General features: G+C 37.8%; 1 protein-coding gene across 28 annotated transcripts in view; it reads right to left on the bottom strand.

The window, feature by feature from the left end:
- NRXN1 (neurexin 1) overlaps positions 1 to 17,809 on the bottom strand; it is a 1,005,516-nt gene extending 987,707 nt beyond the window's left edge. For 20 of the 28 annotated variants that reach the window (XM_036224890.1, XM_036224889.1, XM_036224888.1 and 17 more), the window contains exons 1-2: positions 17,285 to 17,809; positions 12,855 to 14,537 (exon numbers count right to left, since the gene is read on the bottom strand). In XM_036224890.1, coding sequence (XP_036080783.1) covers positions 12,855 to 13,626 — 772 coding nt within the window. In that variant the 5' untranslated portion in view covers positions 13,627 to 14,537; positions 17,285 to 17,809. The remainder of the gene's footprint in view (positions 1 to 12,854; positions 14,538 to 17,284) is intronic. The other 8 variants (XM_036224873.1, XM_036224886.1, XM_036224879.1 and 5 more) reach the window with 1 other exon arrangement.
- Positions 17,810 to 18,108: the final 299 nt, after the last annotated feature.

An 18,108-nucleotide genomic window follows, 5' to 3' on the forward strand; every position in this document is an offset into this window, starting at 1 on the left:
GAGTAGGCAAAACACATGGGGGTCAAAGATGAGGCTACATTTCTGGTATGTGTAACTGGTTGTACTAGGAAACCATGGAAATTACAGAATACCTGCAAATAAGTATTTTTAATGTTGTAAGTGGTCGTTGCTTTGGTTATACTTGCTTTAACTCAAAAACTATTTTTCAGCCTTGTCATCTCATCTTTTTTCAGGAAGAATTCATACCACTGCCAAACTCCTTTCATTCAAAGCTATATTTCCCAAAGGAAGAGCAATGACACAGAGTATAAGAAAACTGGTATGGGAGCAACGCCGTTTGAATGTCAGACAGCAGGGCAGGAACGTCACACCTAATGGAGGTGGATTCAGTATTGGGAGTACACCCTGGAGATGGCAGAATAAGCAAGAGGAAGTACAAGGTGAGGTGAGATACAGGCAGCAACTGTAACTCGAGCTTAACCACGTTCAAGGAAACATGAAACTGGGGCAATCCACTGTGAAAAGAGGACAAGAAGGCAGCTGGTTCAGGGCAAACAGAAGCATGTGGGCAGGGAGCCTGCTCAGAGTGTTTTCCAGGGACACCTAGGTGCAGTGACAGCAAGTTAAGGCATTTGGGGAAGTAATTCATGAGCCAAGTGCTCAGTAGCAGTTGGTGCCATATTTTACTCAAATGCATCTGTGAATTATAACTCAGACACTCTTGAAATAGTTCTTCGTGTGTGTGTGTGTGTGTTTGGCGGGGGGTCAGGCAGTAGTTTTCCTTCACAGGGGTGTTGTTTTGGCTATTTTAATCTAATATTTGGGTGATTTTTAAGTTCAACATTTTCCAAAAGTACAATTATTTATATAACTAAGGGCTGAAAATATATTTTGAATGTTATTTACTCCAGGCCTCTGACCAGAATAAGAGAAATCCTAATAAATTTATGACTGGCACTTGTCTGTCTAAGCTATTGTTAAGAATCTCCAGGAATAGAGATTTGCCCACAACTTCTGCTGGCCTGTTCTCAAATTTATAGTAGAATTACAAGCACATGCTGTTTTCTCTTTCCTTAGGCCTAAATCAACACACTTGTTCCAATCCATTTCTGTTGTTTAGTCCTCTGTGGACCAGATACCACTGCCAGTTTTCCTTAGTCCAAATGCTTTTTTCTGTTTGTCAGCTCATATTTTTCTGGCCTACTTTTCTTGTTTACAAATGCAATCCTATCAAGAGTTTTCCCTTTATACAATTCTGGATTGCCTGATTCTACATACACTAGTGGTAGACATTTTTTAAAAAACCTCCAGGAAGTCAGATAGAAAGAAGAGGAACTGTTAAAGAGTCACTGAAAGTGAGGCAATGCTGCTGGTATGATGAACAGATCAAGAAGATTATAATATGTTTGGGGAACTAACCTTTGGGAGAGCAGTAGCAAGTCAAGTGACAGTGAATAAAATAAATAAAACTGGCAGGTATTAGGGGAAGGAGCCTGTCAGACCAGTTTCACAGAAGGGGGATCTGAAACATTTTTAGCTCAGTGAAAACACACTCTTTCTCTTAGGCAGATAAAGATAATTCAAGGAGATACTGACTACACGATTTTATTTCCACTGAGGACATAACAAGAAGAAATTAATTTATGTCAGCAGAGAAAGGATTTTCATTAAATTTAAGGAAGAAATTCTATCCGGGAAAAGTTATTAACACTTAAATGGAATACTAAGAGAGAGAGAGAGAAATATAGATATAGATAGATATAGATATAGATATAGATAGATATAGATATATAGATATAGATATAAATATATAACTGCATTAGCTAATAGACACCTTTTAAACACAGGGGGATTCTCAAGTGTAAAAGAGTATGTAGAGAATATACAATCAGTTATTGCTTTATTATTAAAAAAGAAGTAATTACAAGTTCAGGACATGGCCTCAGAAGTCATGCAGTCTTGGTTCAAATGCCAGCTTTGCAAATTCCCAGTGTGTAAACATGGGTAATTAAAAACATCTTTCTGAGTCTCAAGTTTTCTCATCTGCAAAATGGCCAAAATAGCATCTGCCTTATAGGGTTTTGGGGAGGACTAAATGAATTAACGTGTAAAGAGCTTAAAATAGTGCCTGACACAGAATATGAGTTATGTAAGATCTTGCTACTATTGATATTGTTATTAGTCAGTATTAAAAAAGTCCAGTGACACATTGCCATAACCTAGAAATAGAAATGAAGGATGATTATATTTCATGTGACTGAATCGTAGAAAATTTTCTTCCTCCTATTCTCTTCAGCTCAATCCAGAGGCTAGAATTCAGTCAAGAAATGAATGTTCTAGTCTCCTCTTCCACTAACCAGATGAGTGATTCTTCATAATTTAAATAACCAGTTCTCAATGTTCTGATTGCTTCGAATTCTGTTACTTCTCTTTTCTATTTTCCTTCTTCTCCAGCACTCATTCTTCTTCAGTCCTCTTCTTTTCCCCTATCTCCAGCTACTCTACCTTAGTCTTCTATCTCATTTCCTCAGTTATTATACATCCTGAGCTTCACAGCTTCCCTGAAGCCTTATCATCCTTCCACACTCCATCTCTTATGAAAGAACAAAGCTCCAGGATATAGTATATTTGGCCTCAATTCAAATTTTTATTGTTTCCATTTAGGATGAAACACAACACTTTCTATGTCATATGAACAAGGACTTATCTAGGATGAATAATGTATTGGGCCTGAGGAAAGGGGAAGTGTGCCCTTTTTCTTTATTTCCACCAACCTCTGGAATAGTACAAGGCTTTTGGCTAACAGTTGTAGAGGAAAACCAATCCCAGATGAATTATTCTAATTTCTGAAGCTCTACCTCTTCCTGCACTTTTATGAAGGAAATCACTATAGAGAGCAGAAAAATAAACAATGGATGAAACTGAAGCAAAAAAAAAAGAAAAAAAAAGAAACTTTAAATGTTATTTGAAGCAAAAAAATATAAATTGTGATAGAAGTAAGAAAGCCATACTATTTGAACTCTACTATTGCAATCTAAACAAAGGTTTAAGAGACCACAGGAATAGTGAATTGATGATACATATTTCCAAAAAATTACAAATGACTCATTTAAATATTAAAAACAAAAATTGTTACAGATTTCCTAACTACTCTGGTAAAAGAGGTTTGGGGGCTATAACTGGCTTTAAAAAATGGCTGTTTCAAAATATTTCTGCAGTAGTCTTGACTTATTTTTAACTCTGTGGGAGCTCAGTAAATAACTTTAATCCACTAGTTGTCTTATGTCTGAAGGTTTCAAAGAAGTCATTATCAACATTAGTATAACTTTTTTTCATCTAAACATAATTGTTACTCATTTAATAAATAAATAAATAAATAAATAAATAAATAAATAAATAAATAAATAATGAGTACTATTTAATAATAAAGCTCCATCAAAGTAAATTACTCTTGGTAACTGTCAGAACAATGGTAGAGCAAGATTTAATACAGTTTTTCACACAATCCCCAGGAAGAGTTGGGATGCTGTTATTCCATATGATAATGCTGTTTTGCAGAAATCTCGAAATCTCTGATACCATGCTTGATCACACAAAGTCATTTGTCTTACTATAAGGATAGACTTTTTAAGTTTCTAAGGTTTTGTAGTGAACTATTTTAAGTCACAAAGACATTATATTTGAATTACATGTTTAACCAATATATTTTTTGAAAATTTTAACACAATTTCCAAGATTTAAGATAAATCTCTGCTTATAGTATGTAAGTTTCTTGTGTATGTCATACTTTCTGCATATCTTTGTTTATATACATATACACACATATACATTTATATATCAAAAGTAAACATCTCATTATTTAAAAATATCTCAATACTTTATTTCACAGAAAGTTGGCCCAATTTTTAAAACAGGGTTTGATAAATGCATCTTACTACATATTTAATTGTGCATTTGGGTTGTGAAATACAATCTATAACTTCCTATTTTCACAATGTTTTCAAATGGATAAATTAAACATTTAGTAACCTGAGCATCATATGTAATAATTTTAAATAAATGATCACATTATTTGCTGAAAAAAAATCAATGTTGCTTTCAAGATAAAGAGCTGAAGCTGAAAAGTAGCACCTTCCATACAGCTTCTATGGTTATATGCTGCCATGCCAGCTATTTCCTTAAGGAGAGTCCAGGCACTCGTAATTATAGAGAGACATCATTACTTAGAAGAAACACTTGAGTCTTTAATGTCCTTGTCACGGACTGGGGCGGTTATTTCACTGAATCTAACAATGCCTGAGTAACACTTAAGCTTAGTTGGTTCCATATACAAGGCTGGATATTGTTAGGTCAGGGACAACAGTAACTCTTAAGTTGTGATCAGTGCTACTTCTGTTGTGGATTGTCATCCACACAGAATTCATTATGTCTATAAGTAAACATAGAAAGCCCCTCCTGATATTAGGATGTTAATAAAGTAACTGTTCTTCTTAGCAGCTCCTCTTCTAACTTTTGAAATACCATAATCCCTCCTGGGAACCAGCCTGAGAAAATGCTATATGAAGTAGCACTTGCTCCTGTAATGTGGTGTCAGTGTATTTCTAATTACAGTCCAGATAGCTCTGAGCACAAGTAGCTAGACAAGAGTCTGGGTCAGCAACTTTGGCTTGCCAGGTCAGACTTGTTTTCCTCCCACTTCTTTCCCATAATAGTTCCTCATATATACCAGAAATAGCATAGAGAATACATCTTTCTAACTCTAAGAACAGCTCCTGAGTTCAATTTTAGGCAATGTGTTGGAAAGCCAAACTCAACTAAAAAGATACACCATCTCCTCATTATGTAATTTTAATTAAGTGTCTTGTGTATCATCATCTATATCGTCAGCAGAATTATGTTCTAACTCAGCAACTCTCACTAAGAATCTACATAGGTATCTAGGCAAGATCTTTACATTTGTGCTGAATCACCATGGACTTTTGATATTTTCAATAATTTTATCTCCCAGACTCTGAAATTAATAGAAAGTTTGTTTTGCTTGTTTTGTGAAAAGTATTTCCATTCAAAAAAAAAATTCATTGTAATGTTCTTTAGATTCAATATACTAGGACTTCTAGTTGCATTAGAATAGAATCAACACATTAAGCATAATATGAATAGGTCAACAAAGGAGGCAAATAACAAGATTATAGAAACAAAGTGTGATGAATTCTTACAAGCTATTCCATTTCTTTATTATCATGACATTAGGAAATGGCATGAAATTCAAGGGTCTACCACGATCCTCAATTCTGAAGTCTTTATTATAAGTCAGCTATTCCAATTAGAACCAAGTTGACAACTAGAGAACAAATTCCCAGCATTGATTAGCTGTTTGTCAAGTAAAATACACATGCTATGTCATATAATAGACAGAGTTGTCTGCTGGGGCAATGGGTACACCTAGGCTCACATTTCAGCTCTAACATTGAGCAAGTTAGCTTTTCTAATCTACAGTTTTCTCATTGTAAAAATGGGAATTTTATAAAACCTATCATGTGGGATGTTACAGAAATAAATAAGATGGACAAAGCACACTGTACAATGCTTTTCACTTAGTAAACACTAAATAGTAATCATAACTGTTGAGATTCTAAGCAGAATGATTTTGTATTCAAATTCTCGAGGTGCTTATGGCACCACTAAAGGAGGGGCACCTAGTGCACTTTTTGAAATAATTCGATGCCTAATATTTTGGGGAGAAATCATGCATATTTGTGAATTTAGACAGTATTATGAAAGCTATAGCTGGACTACTAATGTCTTCTAGTCAATACCACTAAAAGGTAATTTCTATTATGATCTCTATTGCCATATATTAGTTGTCTGTTTTGAATTTCACATAAACAGAATTACATACAAAGCACTGATATAGTTGCTGCCTTAATTATCTTATCTCATTTGTTTAGACTTTACACATGAGGAACAAGGGGACCAATGCCCTCTTTAATTAGCTTATCTGTACCAATATATTGATACTTAAAGAGAATTCTACCAAATCTTACATATACTATTATGCAGAAATAATCTAAATGACCCCAAAATAGATTTACAGAATCAAGTTTAACATTTTTACTATTAACATTCACAACATTCTAGAGCCATCTACCCTAGTACCATTAGATATTTCATTCACATTTTCAGCTTTTTCTGAGTTTATATTTATTGGCTACTCACAAACACTCTGTGAGGTAGGTAGGAGTTTACAGTTTATTAGTAGTCTGATTAAGTGTTTCTCAACTTACCTTGGAAATTAAAACATAAAACATCAGTGGCCTTACTCTACTTTTAACAGTGATTTAGAGGCAAAGTCACATCTGGAATTTAGTTCATGAAACTTAGTGCTGCATTCTCTTTACACCTATTGTGTAAATAATAACATGGGAGGAATAGAATCTGAGATAGCATTGTACCCATCCCCATATTCAAGTAGAAATATATGGAATCCATGTGTAAGAGAGATACCAAAAGTCATGAAATTTCTGAAGACTTCTAACGCAACTAACAAAAGTATTTTCCCACAACCTAACTGAAACATGTAAAGACTTACTATTCAGCAAAGACCAGATGTTACTGTTTCCTGTACTTTCGAGTAACAGTAAAGGGAATGAGCCATAAACTTATAGAAAAATACACAGAAAAAGGTATAAAGGTTTTGCCTAATGAACTAAAAACTATTAGAATGCACGAATGATCCATTCTGAATTATGTCAAACATACTTGTATACTCTTTGAAAATGCAGTTTGAATGATGACTTCTAACAGGTTTATTATCTCCATTAATAAAACAAAACCTGAATATTTAAAATAAGGCCTAATTTGCAATGCATATTTATAGGAGTTAACCCTAAAACCAATATAATCACCAAATGCTTACTGAGAAGGGGATATAGAATGTGGTCAATAACTGTTTTCAGGAACCAGTGTAACTCAGGGTTCTAATTCTCACAATGCAGCTAAGAATAACAAATATTATATAGCGCCAGTCCTTTCTGTAGTCAATCAGGAGATTTAATTATCACATTTCATTTAATGATATCCAAAACTGGAACATAACTTCACATATATATATATATATATATATATATATATATATGCTAAAAACATGATCTGTTTATGATAACTATAAGAATATTTTGCTTGAGCTTTCAAAGCTCAAATATATTACCTGGCTTCTCTACAGCATAATATAAATAAATTTATAGGAAAACTTCAAAGACAAATTATAAATAGATTAATTAGAAATCTACATCTATACGTTAAAATAAATACAGTAAAAATCACTATTTAGAGGTAAGATTGAAATGGATAAAGGTAGTTTACGTGGAGAGTGATAGTTTTTACAAATACTTTTGTATTAAAGTGTTGCTTAATCATAATAAAATTCTCAAACAGAATACTATTTTTAAAATATTTCTTATCTGCTTGTCCCTATATGTTGGAACCTTCGGGCTAATCAAAGATCATTATTACATAGAATTTCTTTTAAATGAGGGGGGGGGGAGTCTCATATTTGAATTTTGCTTGAGAGTGCCACTAAATAAAGTCACATCAGTAGAAGTAGTCATGCTAGTGGTGGTGTATTTAAAACAAAAATAACAAGTAGACACTTCAGAATATTTACTGCATGCCTGGCACTGTTCTAAGATCTTTACATAAAGCTACTTGCTTAATTTTGATAAGATCCTTATGAAGTAAGTACTATTTTCCCAATTTCAAAGATGACAAAACTGAGGAATAGAAGTTTGAGTGTATACCTACTTAAATCAAGTAGTGTGGCCCCAGAGTTTATATAATTTAACTTCTATACTACAAGGGCATCTCAGAATAAACTTCTCAAAGTAATACATTCTACCTCATTTGTGGCATTCTAGACTAGTAACAATTTTGATTATTAATTTGTAATCAAGACAAGCTTTTTTTGATAGACCAAGTAGGTGCTTTCATTGTCATATTTTAAGAGCACCCTAGAACATTTTATCTAGGTCAAAATTATTGATGAATTTCTCCATTCCATTCAAAGCTTTTTCAGAACAGGTGATTCACCTTTTTCTACAATGGTAAACTTAAAACAAAATCTCTGAACCATTTTGTCTAGTACCTACCTATATGGTAACTACTTAAATTTTTTCAACCTTACAAAGATTATAAGTACCTATGTAATATTTTCCTTTACTGTACCAGTTAAAATATTGAAAGCCAGGAATCAATCAACCTATATGCAATGTCTTAAGAAAGACATGTTGAACAAGGTACTTGAGGGTATAATAAAGTATGACATTGCCAAAGGGTTCTAGAAGCCTATAGATTCAATGGTTATATTTGTGAGAAACCATACAATGATCTACATAAAGAGTTCATATAATGTTTTTCATAGGTAGAACCAAAGTGTTCCAAACAAAATAATGTCTTAGATTTCTATACATAAGCAAACTCACAAAGATTCTAACTTCCTTAGAGAAAGAACTTTGTTTTATTCTGTGTCCCCTAGTTCAGTAAACAGCTGACAGTGGTGCTTAACAAATGTTGACTGACAAAAAATGTTTTCTTTTCTTTTCTTTTTTTTTGCACTCCTATCAATCTGTCATACACAGTATAGCAAGTGACATTTTTGAAATATAAATTTAATAATGGTTTCCTCTTCCCCACTTTCCACATTAAACTCCTTCCATTGTTTTTCTATCACTTTCACTATAAAGATTAAACTCCTTGACAAGATCTAGAAAACCCTGAATGATCTGATCCCGCTCCTTTCTCTAAAAGTTGATATTCAAAGGCCTCTCTCAGTTACTTGAATGTGCTATGCCATCTCCTGCACCAGGATTCTGTACCTAATATTTCTCCTCTGCCTTTACCTAGTTAATTCCTTCTCATCTCTCAGAGTTCAGTTTAAATAACACTCTTAACGAAAACCTTCTTCAATTAGGTCAATTCAAACTATTTTAAGTTATTAAAGTACCAGGTAATGGTCCTCCGAAATACATACTATCCATTTATTTACTTTTTTACTTATCATGACTTCTCACTGGAATGTGAGGTCTGTGAAGGTAAGAACTATTTCTGAGAGTATCCCGTTTTATTGCTTATGCCTAGTACTCAGGCACATACAATGCATTCGCTATTTGTTGAATAAAAAGATGAATGAATAAGTGAATATGATTGTCTACCTGGTCACATTAGTAAAGTCATAGAAAGCAGAGGCTTTATTAAATGACATCTATCACACTGCCATGTTTAGTATTATCAAGCAATCATCCATCATCAGCCATGTGCGTTTATGGCCACTTAAATAGGGAGTGAAAATAAAAATGACACTCATTGTCTAGTAGGAAATTTTAATATAAATAACCCTGAAATGAATGAAACCTGGACAAGGAAATCATAAAAAGTGTAACTTAATTTTCATTGATCAGCCTTTTATTCTCATTTTTAAGCTGGACAGCCATGGAATTCAGTAATTATTTTAAGCTACTAGAAAACTATTAGTCCTCTTAAATAGAAACTTATTAAATAATAATGGCCCTGGGGCACTTAGATGAGTATGATTTACTGAAAAAGCTATGTACCCCATAAGCATCCATCACTCAGGAAAGATGGCATTCTTCAATGGTTGATTTCTGAGGCTAAGACTCTCATGGTCAAAGAATGGGAGTGATGCATAAGTTAGTTATGTTCCATCAGCCACACACACACACACACACACACACTTTTTTCTCTCTTGAATAATGCCTGAACCTGAAAAAAAAAAATCAGCCCTAATAAATTGGAAATCTTATTTAGCAAACATGGTAATACGGGGCTCAAGAATTACAACAGTGTTTGTGCTCTTATCCAGGCTCTGCCACAAACCTGTTCCTGACATATGATCTTTCTTGTGTTCTCTTTCCATTTCTATGCAAATAAAGAAATTGCTACGCCTGAATAAATAGAGTAAGGATAAAAATAAACTCATTAAATAAAAATATTCTAGAAATTCATAGGTGAATAAATTGTTTCAAGGCATTCCAGGCGTTGGGGGGAAAATAGTTTTACTGTCCTTTAAGTAGTTCTTATATTTTGAATATAAGGCAACTAAAATAGTATTAAACATTTTTATTAAATTAAAAAAATATAGTTGGGACCAGGTATCATTTGAATTTTGTTTAATGTGTTCTGTTAATTTTTTAAAATAAATTTTCTCTAATGGCTTTGGATTTGTTTTTAAATTTGTTTTAAAAAAGAATGTGGCAATCAGTGTAAATACCGGCTAGAGCCGAGCTTTGTTTATATTTCATCTGAATAGAAATCATCTATCCCTAGTCATCTATAGATGGTTGGCATTGGGAGGGGCATCCATTCTCAATTAATTATTTACTAGTCACTTGACACACATGAAACGGGAAGAATAATCAAAATGGAGCCAAACCTTTTGGGAAGAAAGGCTGCCTTAATCACTCCCTCTCATTTGTGTGATAATCAAAAGAATCTGGCCTGTTTTCTTTTCATGACTAGTGGTGATCTTTGCACTAGGTTGAAAGCTCAAATTTTCAAAACGAATCAATGCTCCGAAACAATCCTGATGGATTTTCTTTTCTGAGTTAAATTACCGTATGCATCAGGTATTATACTGTTCAATTATGTATTTTGGTAATTCCAAATCCTTCATCTCATGGAAAGTGCTATCCACTTGAAAGATAAAATGCATTCCCGAGACATCTAACTCTGCTCCATTACAGCATATTACTTTTGCCATGCTTTCTCCATTCTTAACTGCTCCTGATTATGCATGATCCCTGGATTTCTATGTTAAAAATGCACGGAAAAAAAATAAAATTTTCATTTAAAACACCCTCCCACGCAGAACAAGCTGTCATTGTGCCATATTTGTTTCCTAATTTAAGGAAGGAAGTTATATCTCATGTGTTCTTCATTAAATTGCCTGCTCTGTATTGTAAAGTGGCATTGGGATACTTAGCAATTTTTTTGCCATAAAATAATGTTCATTTTTTATTCATTTCTATTAATTGGTGTGGATGATTGCAACTTCAAATTAAACTATAGCAAATTACTATATGCGACTATCTTATTCATGATTTACAATTAGGTTAGATTTGGTAGAGAAAACATGTATTGTTTTATTTATGTAAGAGAAAACCATAAAGCCTAATGCTAAATCCATGGAAATTTACTGGCCAAGCTGAAATGCAGTATAGGCCATGGAATACACAGTCTTCTATAATTACTTAATCCAAAATATATTGAAAATAACAACCCTCATAATAGTAGAGAGGAATAAAATAACCCCTTACTTTTCTTTTTATATAAACCCATGAACTCTCCTAATGACCAACTTTTTCTATCTCCCTTTGCTGTTTAAACAAGTACAAATTGTATCAAGTCTTCATTGCTCTTAAAGTCAGGTGAGAGAGAACTGCCAACTCTAATAAGATTTACAAGGGCTAGTTCTCCTTAGCAGTGTCAGCAAAAAAAAAAGAAAAAGAAAAAGAAAAAGAAAGAAAGACAAAAAAAAGCAGAAGTCATTAAGTCATTATAAAATATAGCCATACATAGAGCTTAATCTCTACCTACAGCTTTCAAAATTAGATTTATTAATTCACTTCTTTTTAAGTTTCAGCCGTAAATGCCATGTGTTGATTGCCTTGATTTGACTCATAGGCTATCTACTTTAAACCCTGACATCTCTCCTCCTCAGCTACAGATACAACCATGTTTCATCATTTTTTATTTCACTCACTTTCCATTCATGCTTTTCTGTATCTATCCAATATTTTTCCTTGATCATTGCCATGTATTAACAATGGAAAAACAACTAATGACTAAATTTTATTTATAAAGGGGAGAAAATAAAACTTAGATGTGATTTTTTTTTTTTTTTAATTCCACAGTTTCAATCCCTAAGAACAGAAGTTACAGCTTGGCCTCCACTACTCAGAAAAATATCATTAGCTGAATATTCTCAGATAATCTCTTCCAATCCTTCATATGCATCCTGCTTATTAGCCTACAGAAGCTTCCCAATCCAGCAACATCCAAATTTCTCTACTATTTATCTTCTCAAAACATCTGCTAATTGAGAAATGCTATTTAATCTCTCACATTTCTAAACATTAGCTGACTTGTCTCTCACTTTAAGAAACCACAGAAATCACATAATTTTACTTAAATTGACAAATGTTGGACTTGGACATAACCACAGAAAACAACATTAATTCCAAGAACCTTCCTTCCAATCAAGAAAATCTTCACATGCAAACACCCCTCCTTTTTTTCCACAACCAAGAAAAAGACTTCATGTTTTATTTGTAAAAGACACAGCAGTGCCCAAGAATCCTGTCTCCCTTGTCCTTTACCAAGAGTAACCACATGGGGATTCTCAACCATGGTGAACCTCTCCTGCACTTCATTCTTCACCAAATGTGTGCCCAATCTTCTAAATCCTTGTCTGCATCTAATGGGGGAAATCTGTGTATTAGGTACTGAGAGGTGGCAGAGGAGAGCGCAACGGTTATTCGGGTGGGCCATGGCCCAATGAAGATAGGAAGCAGCCTGGCAAAGAATCAGAGGAACGAAGAGGAGAGGCCATTCTACTTGCCACTTCGAAGGGAGTAGGGTTGGTAGAAAGGGCTCCCAGGAGGAAACTGAACCTAGAAATGGGGCTGCTCAATCGTTTCAAGGATGCAAAAGGAGGTGATGAGGCGGAAAGGCCGGAAACAGGTCTTCACCTCGAAAGTAACTGAAACGCTGTCCAGAGAAGGAAGACCCCATGCACCAGCCGGGTCCCGCCTGCCTCGTCTGCCTCCCCGCGCCCTGCCCAGGAGAGGCCCTGGAGGGGTGGGTCAGGCGTCGGGCCTTACCTTGGCTGCAGTCCTTGCCGCGGAAGCCGGTTCGCGAGCAGTCGCACACCGCCTGGTCGTCCACCACGGAGCACACGCCTCCGTTGAGGCACACCCCGCCCTCGCCCTCCTCGCCCGCCTCACACGGGCTCCCGCCACCGCTGTTGGGCGGCTCGTCGTCCAGTTTCACCTCACCGCTGTCCACGGGCAGGGCCTGGGAGGAGTTGACCCTCACGTCCCGAATCCACCCTTTGAAGGGCTCGCGCTCCCTCACAGAGGCCAGCGTGAGCTTGAGCGCTGCAGCGCGCAGTTCCGGGGGCAGCCCCCCGACGAAGAGGCCACTGAACACCGTCATGTCCCTCCGCTTGGACTTGACCTCCACCCACTTGGCCTCCACCTGGTCGATGAAGAGCGTGGTGTTTCGGAACTGACGGCGGATACGCACGTTGTGCCAGGCGCCGTCGTTGACCGGCGTGTCGGCCAGGAGCGTGGCCGGCTCTGCGCAGAAGATGGAGAAGCTGAGCTGCAGGCGGCCTCCGCGCGTCAGGATGAGCTCCAGAAAGTCGCAGAAGCCCTCGTCGTCGAAGTAGAGCACGAGGCCGCGGGCGCTGCGCGTCTTCAGCTGGAAGCTCATTTCGCTCTCGCAGCAGGCGTTCCACTTGGGGAAACGCGTCCACTGGCCCTCAGCGCCCGGGAACTCCAGCCCGCTGCCCAGCTCCGCCCAGCAGCCGAGGAGCAGCAGCGAGAGGCACAGTAGAAAGCAACCCCCACGCTGGAGAAGCGCCGTCCCCATGCTCGGGGCTGGGGTGCGGCGGGGGGGTGCCGGGGCCGACAGGGTCAAAATGGTCCTGGACACCTTGATGTAGAAATAAGGGTCCGGGATGGGTGAGGGGATGGGTAGGAGTGGGAGGGATGCACCCTCCTTTATCTAGCTCTTTTTTTCTTCTTCTTCTTCCAGCAACCCCTCCCTCTCTCCCTATAGTCTCCTCCCAACTGGAAAAGGTAGACCCCAGTGGTACAGGGCAGCCACAGAACTTCCAGACCAAAAGGAGGATACACTTTGGAAGCAACGTTCTGGAAAAGGCGACAACAGAAGGTCAGGGGGAATCACTCGTCCATTTGGGTCTGATGAACTAATTCAAGGGCATCGGTGGTATCAATAGATGCTTCACTTGTCAAATATTATCATCTGCCAGGTACCATCAGTGGTACCAGGCAAAAAGGAAGCTGTTGGAATCAGGTAAGAAGTAAACACTTCTCAGGGAAGTACAAGGAACCAGCAATGAATCAGAATCCTTGGATGCTTGTGAATGCCTCAGGTTTCTCCTTTCGATGTAGTATCCCAAACCAGAAGGGAGAGGAGGCTCCTTGCCTCTTTAGGACACCACTTATCAACCCCAGAGTAGTTTCAAAGGTCTGCTGTTTCCGTCATATCATGGACTCCAGCACCACTGTAAACAAATCAGAATTTCTTGTGCATGGTCTCACAGGCTGGATTTTACTTCTCTTTTTCCCACCCCAGCAGTAGGGTTCAAACCCAGAAGCTGTGAAATAGCCAGCAGCTGTTAGATGTGGAAATCACCACAGCTCCTCTTCATTTTTCTCCACCTCTGCAAGGCCAAGCTAAGGCGCCAGCATATCAATTGGTTGTAGGTTGCTGATGCATTTTGGTTTTATTTTGTCTTTTAATAAGGACCCAGTAATCTGCAGAGAATTAAAATAAAAATTAAGTTCTAACATCATTTATAGTGTCATACAAATCATTATTCTGCTCGGAAACCAGGTATATAACTAGTGCTATGAGTAAGCCAGGTTTAACCTTATTGGAAAGAGCTTGTTTGTTCTGACCTACAAGGAACACCCAATGTCTTCCAATAGTTAATATCACATTTTTACAATCGTCCATTACACCCTCGTAGTTTATTATAACTTAATTAGTAACCATCCCAGGTTTTCGCAGAGATTTATATGGTTATCTTTTAATTATTCTAAGCAAATTTAATTTTTAAAATATATAAAGAGAGAGAGGAAAAAAAGGCCCTTGTAAGGACTTCTGCTTATGTTCTATACTGGTTACATAGACAAAAAAAAAAAAATACAACCTCGGTTAATAGCTAATTTTACAACAGGCAAAGCAGATCAAACTGTCCACTGGAAGCTGCTGGCTTGGATTCATATATCATTCCTATCGTTTTATTTTTCTCAGAGAGAGAAGGAATATTGATGGTTTCTTGGGAGTTTTTTTTTTTTTAATTTCAAACAAGTATTTTCCTCCTTTGTATTACATAAATAATCTGTTATAGGAGAATACATATAACTGGAGTCACATATCTATTTTTGGTGCATTTATATCTAAATTGCCATATTATTAACTCTTTTACTGATGAATAAAGTATTTAATATTTTGCCTAACAGTGTAGTGATCTTCACTCTTCTTGAAGTCCTTATCTGGCTGTCAGCTCTTAGAATTTGTGTGGTCAGAACAGTAGTTGGTATGTGTGCTACCTTAGCTTCTGTGGCTCCAGGATGCTAGAATTTAAAATCCTATCTTTGAATCACTCACTGTACTATTAAATCACCTGTCTTTATTCAACTCTAATCTGACAGGGTCCTGAAATGATACAGAAATCATAAACAGTGAGTGTTTTAAAAGTAATTTTTAATCAAAAAATAAAACTCTTGCACTTTGACCAAGTCACAAATGTATCACCCAGTCATGTCAAGCAAACACATGTATTTCTCTACCCACCCCACATCCCCTCCTAAAAAAAAAAAATCCTCTACACACACAAACACACGTACACAAATTTATTGTTTGGACACAGAATCTCACTATCCAATTAACACTTTTTCCCCCCTACAAGCTGAAACTAGCAGTAATTTATGGCACCGCATTGTGCTGCTGCTCCTCCATGGAGGGAGCTGAGAGCATTTCTCTTCAGTACAGAGCAATCCCTACAGGTGTCAGCTGAGAGCCACCAAGCTAGGGGATCCCACTTCAAGTTCCACCCCAGATGAAATTGATGACTGGTTCTCTCTCTTTCAACACACATACATACAACACACACATGCTGCCCACTAGCAAAAGGATATAAATTTCTCAGTTGCTTATTTATTATGGCTGATACATTCCACACCATCAGCAGTCACCAGCCATATCTTGTCTACTCCCGTGCCAAGCCCAAAGAAAGGTACTCTTAAAAATCATTAGAAGATAGCATATTATTTAATATACTCTCATCTTTTAAGTGGACCAAGGAATCTTCCAAGTTTTCAGTCATTTGCAAAATAAATCTGGAATTTCAAGATCAAGAATAGTGGTTTAAAACCATCCACAAGCTCATTTGTTAGAAAACCATTTTTATGTGTGACTCGGAACTGATCATCTTATTAAATAATATTACATAGATCACAAAAGCCTTTCTTCACCTCTCTCTTCAACCTTTCCCCACTAATGCATACCTTAAGAATTTTTTAAGGAATGGAGGAAAAGGGGAAAATATAAATATATTCTTAATCACAGGGGAGGTCAACTGACTCAGTTCTTAGAGGAAGCTCATTGTGTGAGAGAGAGTAACTGTATTTATAAGGAGAAAGAGGATTCTCTCTAGATGCCGGGAAAATCTGACGAGTTCACAAATTAGAAGATGAAATAAAAGGACCTGAAAAACAACCTTACTGCAGCCAGAGGAAGAAGCGCTCTAATTCAAAAGGAGACTAACAGCCTCATTAATCTTTTCTTTCATTTCTAGAATCAAATTCATTCCCAAGCCACTGGAAGGATCGATACAGTATGCTCATCAGCTGCAGCTGCATTTATTTTAATATGTTTGTGGTATCTCTCTCACACACACACACGCACACACAGATACAAGTCTACAGACACCTTTCCATACACCTTTCAATATATACCATCGCAAAGAACATGAAAATTTTGGGAGAATTTTTAGAAGTGTCTATCTTCCCCCACCCCTTGGCTTTTGCAAAGTCCATTAATACCAATGCACACCCAAAATTCTCCCTGGCTTTCCCGCCCAGTCTCTAAGCTCCATCTCTAATACCAGGGCAGTTTCTTCTTGGTGGCTACTACACGAATTAAAGATAGGTACAGCATGCAGCTGATGGAGAAAGGAAAGAAAGATGTAGATATAGATATAGATACATATTTATTGCTTTGGTTTCTAACTTGCCTGTTTTCTTTCTTTTGCTAATAAATCACTGCATTCAGCCTTTAAGTTACTACACCAGTTCCACCATCTCATCTTCTTGCCATATATTTTAAAAAGCTGCATGCAAAACAAACAAGAGCTATACTCCTCCACCCTCCCACCACCCATCCTTTCCCTGTGTATTTGTAGCAGATCCTGGCTCAGTTACAATGGGGGAAAGATATCCTTCTCCAGCTTGCCTCGCCCCATCCCCTCCCCCCAACTCAAACTGAGCTTCTTTACCTGCCCGGTTATTCCCCTTAGCTCGAGCCAGAGCCTGAAGCATGTATCGGTCAAAGCGAATTTCCTGAGGGCTGTGGATAAGGCGACCGCTGCTGCCTTTTCAGAGGCGTCAGGGTTGAGCGTCTATCTCCAGGAGTGCGGGAAGGAAGAACAGGCAACGGAGGGGAGCAGAAGGAGGAGGAGGAGAGGAAAAGAGCTGGGAAGGAGGAGGCGGTGGTGGAGCCCGAGAAGGCTGGGTTACGTGACGCGGGGTGCTGTCCTTCTGAAAGAGAAGGGCGGAGCTGAGCTCTCCGCAGTACCATGGAGAGCGGCGGGCCGTCCTCAGGCTGGGGTCGGCCCGCGGGCGCAGCCCCTCCAGCTCCAGAGCAAAGGTGTTTCTACCTTTGCTTCATCCTCTTGCAGGGGTAGCCCGATCCTGGGGGCGGGGACCTGCCGCAAGCGCTTCTAACTTGTCACCACCCACCCTCAGAGAGAGAATGCTGGGGGTGGGGGGGGGGAGAGAGAGAGAGAGAGAGAGAGAGAGAGAGAGAGAGAGAGAGAGAGAGAGAGAGAGAGAGAGAGAGAGAGAGAGAGAGAAGGGGAGTTGGGGCGAGAGGGAGAACACCAGAGAACCAAGTAGCCTACTGAGCATGCCCAAGCCCACGGAAAGCTGTGTGGAGATTCCACTTCTCCAGGGGTTTAGTCATGACTGGGTGATGGTACCTGAGAAAGTGCCAGGGAAGGGCTCGTCAGCCAAAAGAAAGAGGACAAGGAGTCGGTGATTAAGATGAGCTCTAGCTTTATTTGTGCACTTTGGTCTCATGCTTGGAACCCTTGAAAAGCTG

Source organism: Rousettus aegyptiacus, unplaced genomic scaffold (genome assembly GCF_014176215.1).
Source record: "Rousettus aegyptiacus isolate mRouAeg1 unplaced genomic scaffold, mRouAeg1.p scaffold_m13_p_7, whole genome shotgun sequence".
Classification (NCBI taxonomy): domain Eukaryota; kingdom Metazoa; phylum Chordata; class Mammalia; order Chiroptera; family Pteropodidae; genus Rousettus; species Rousettus aegyptiacus.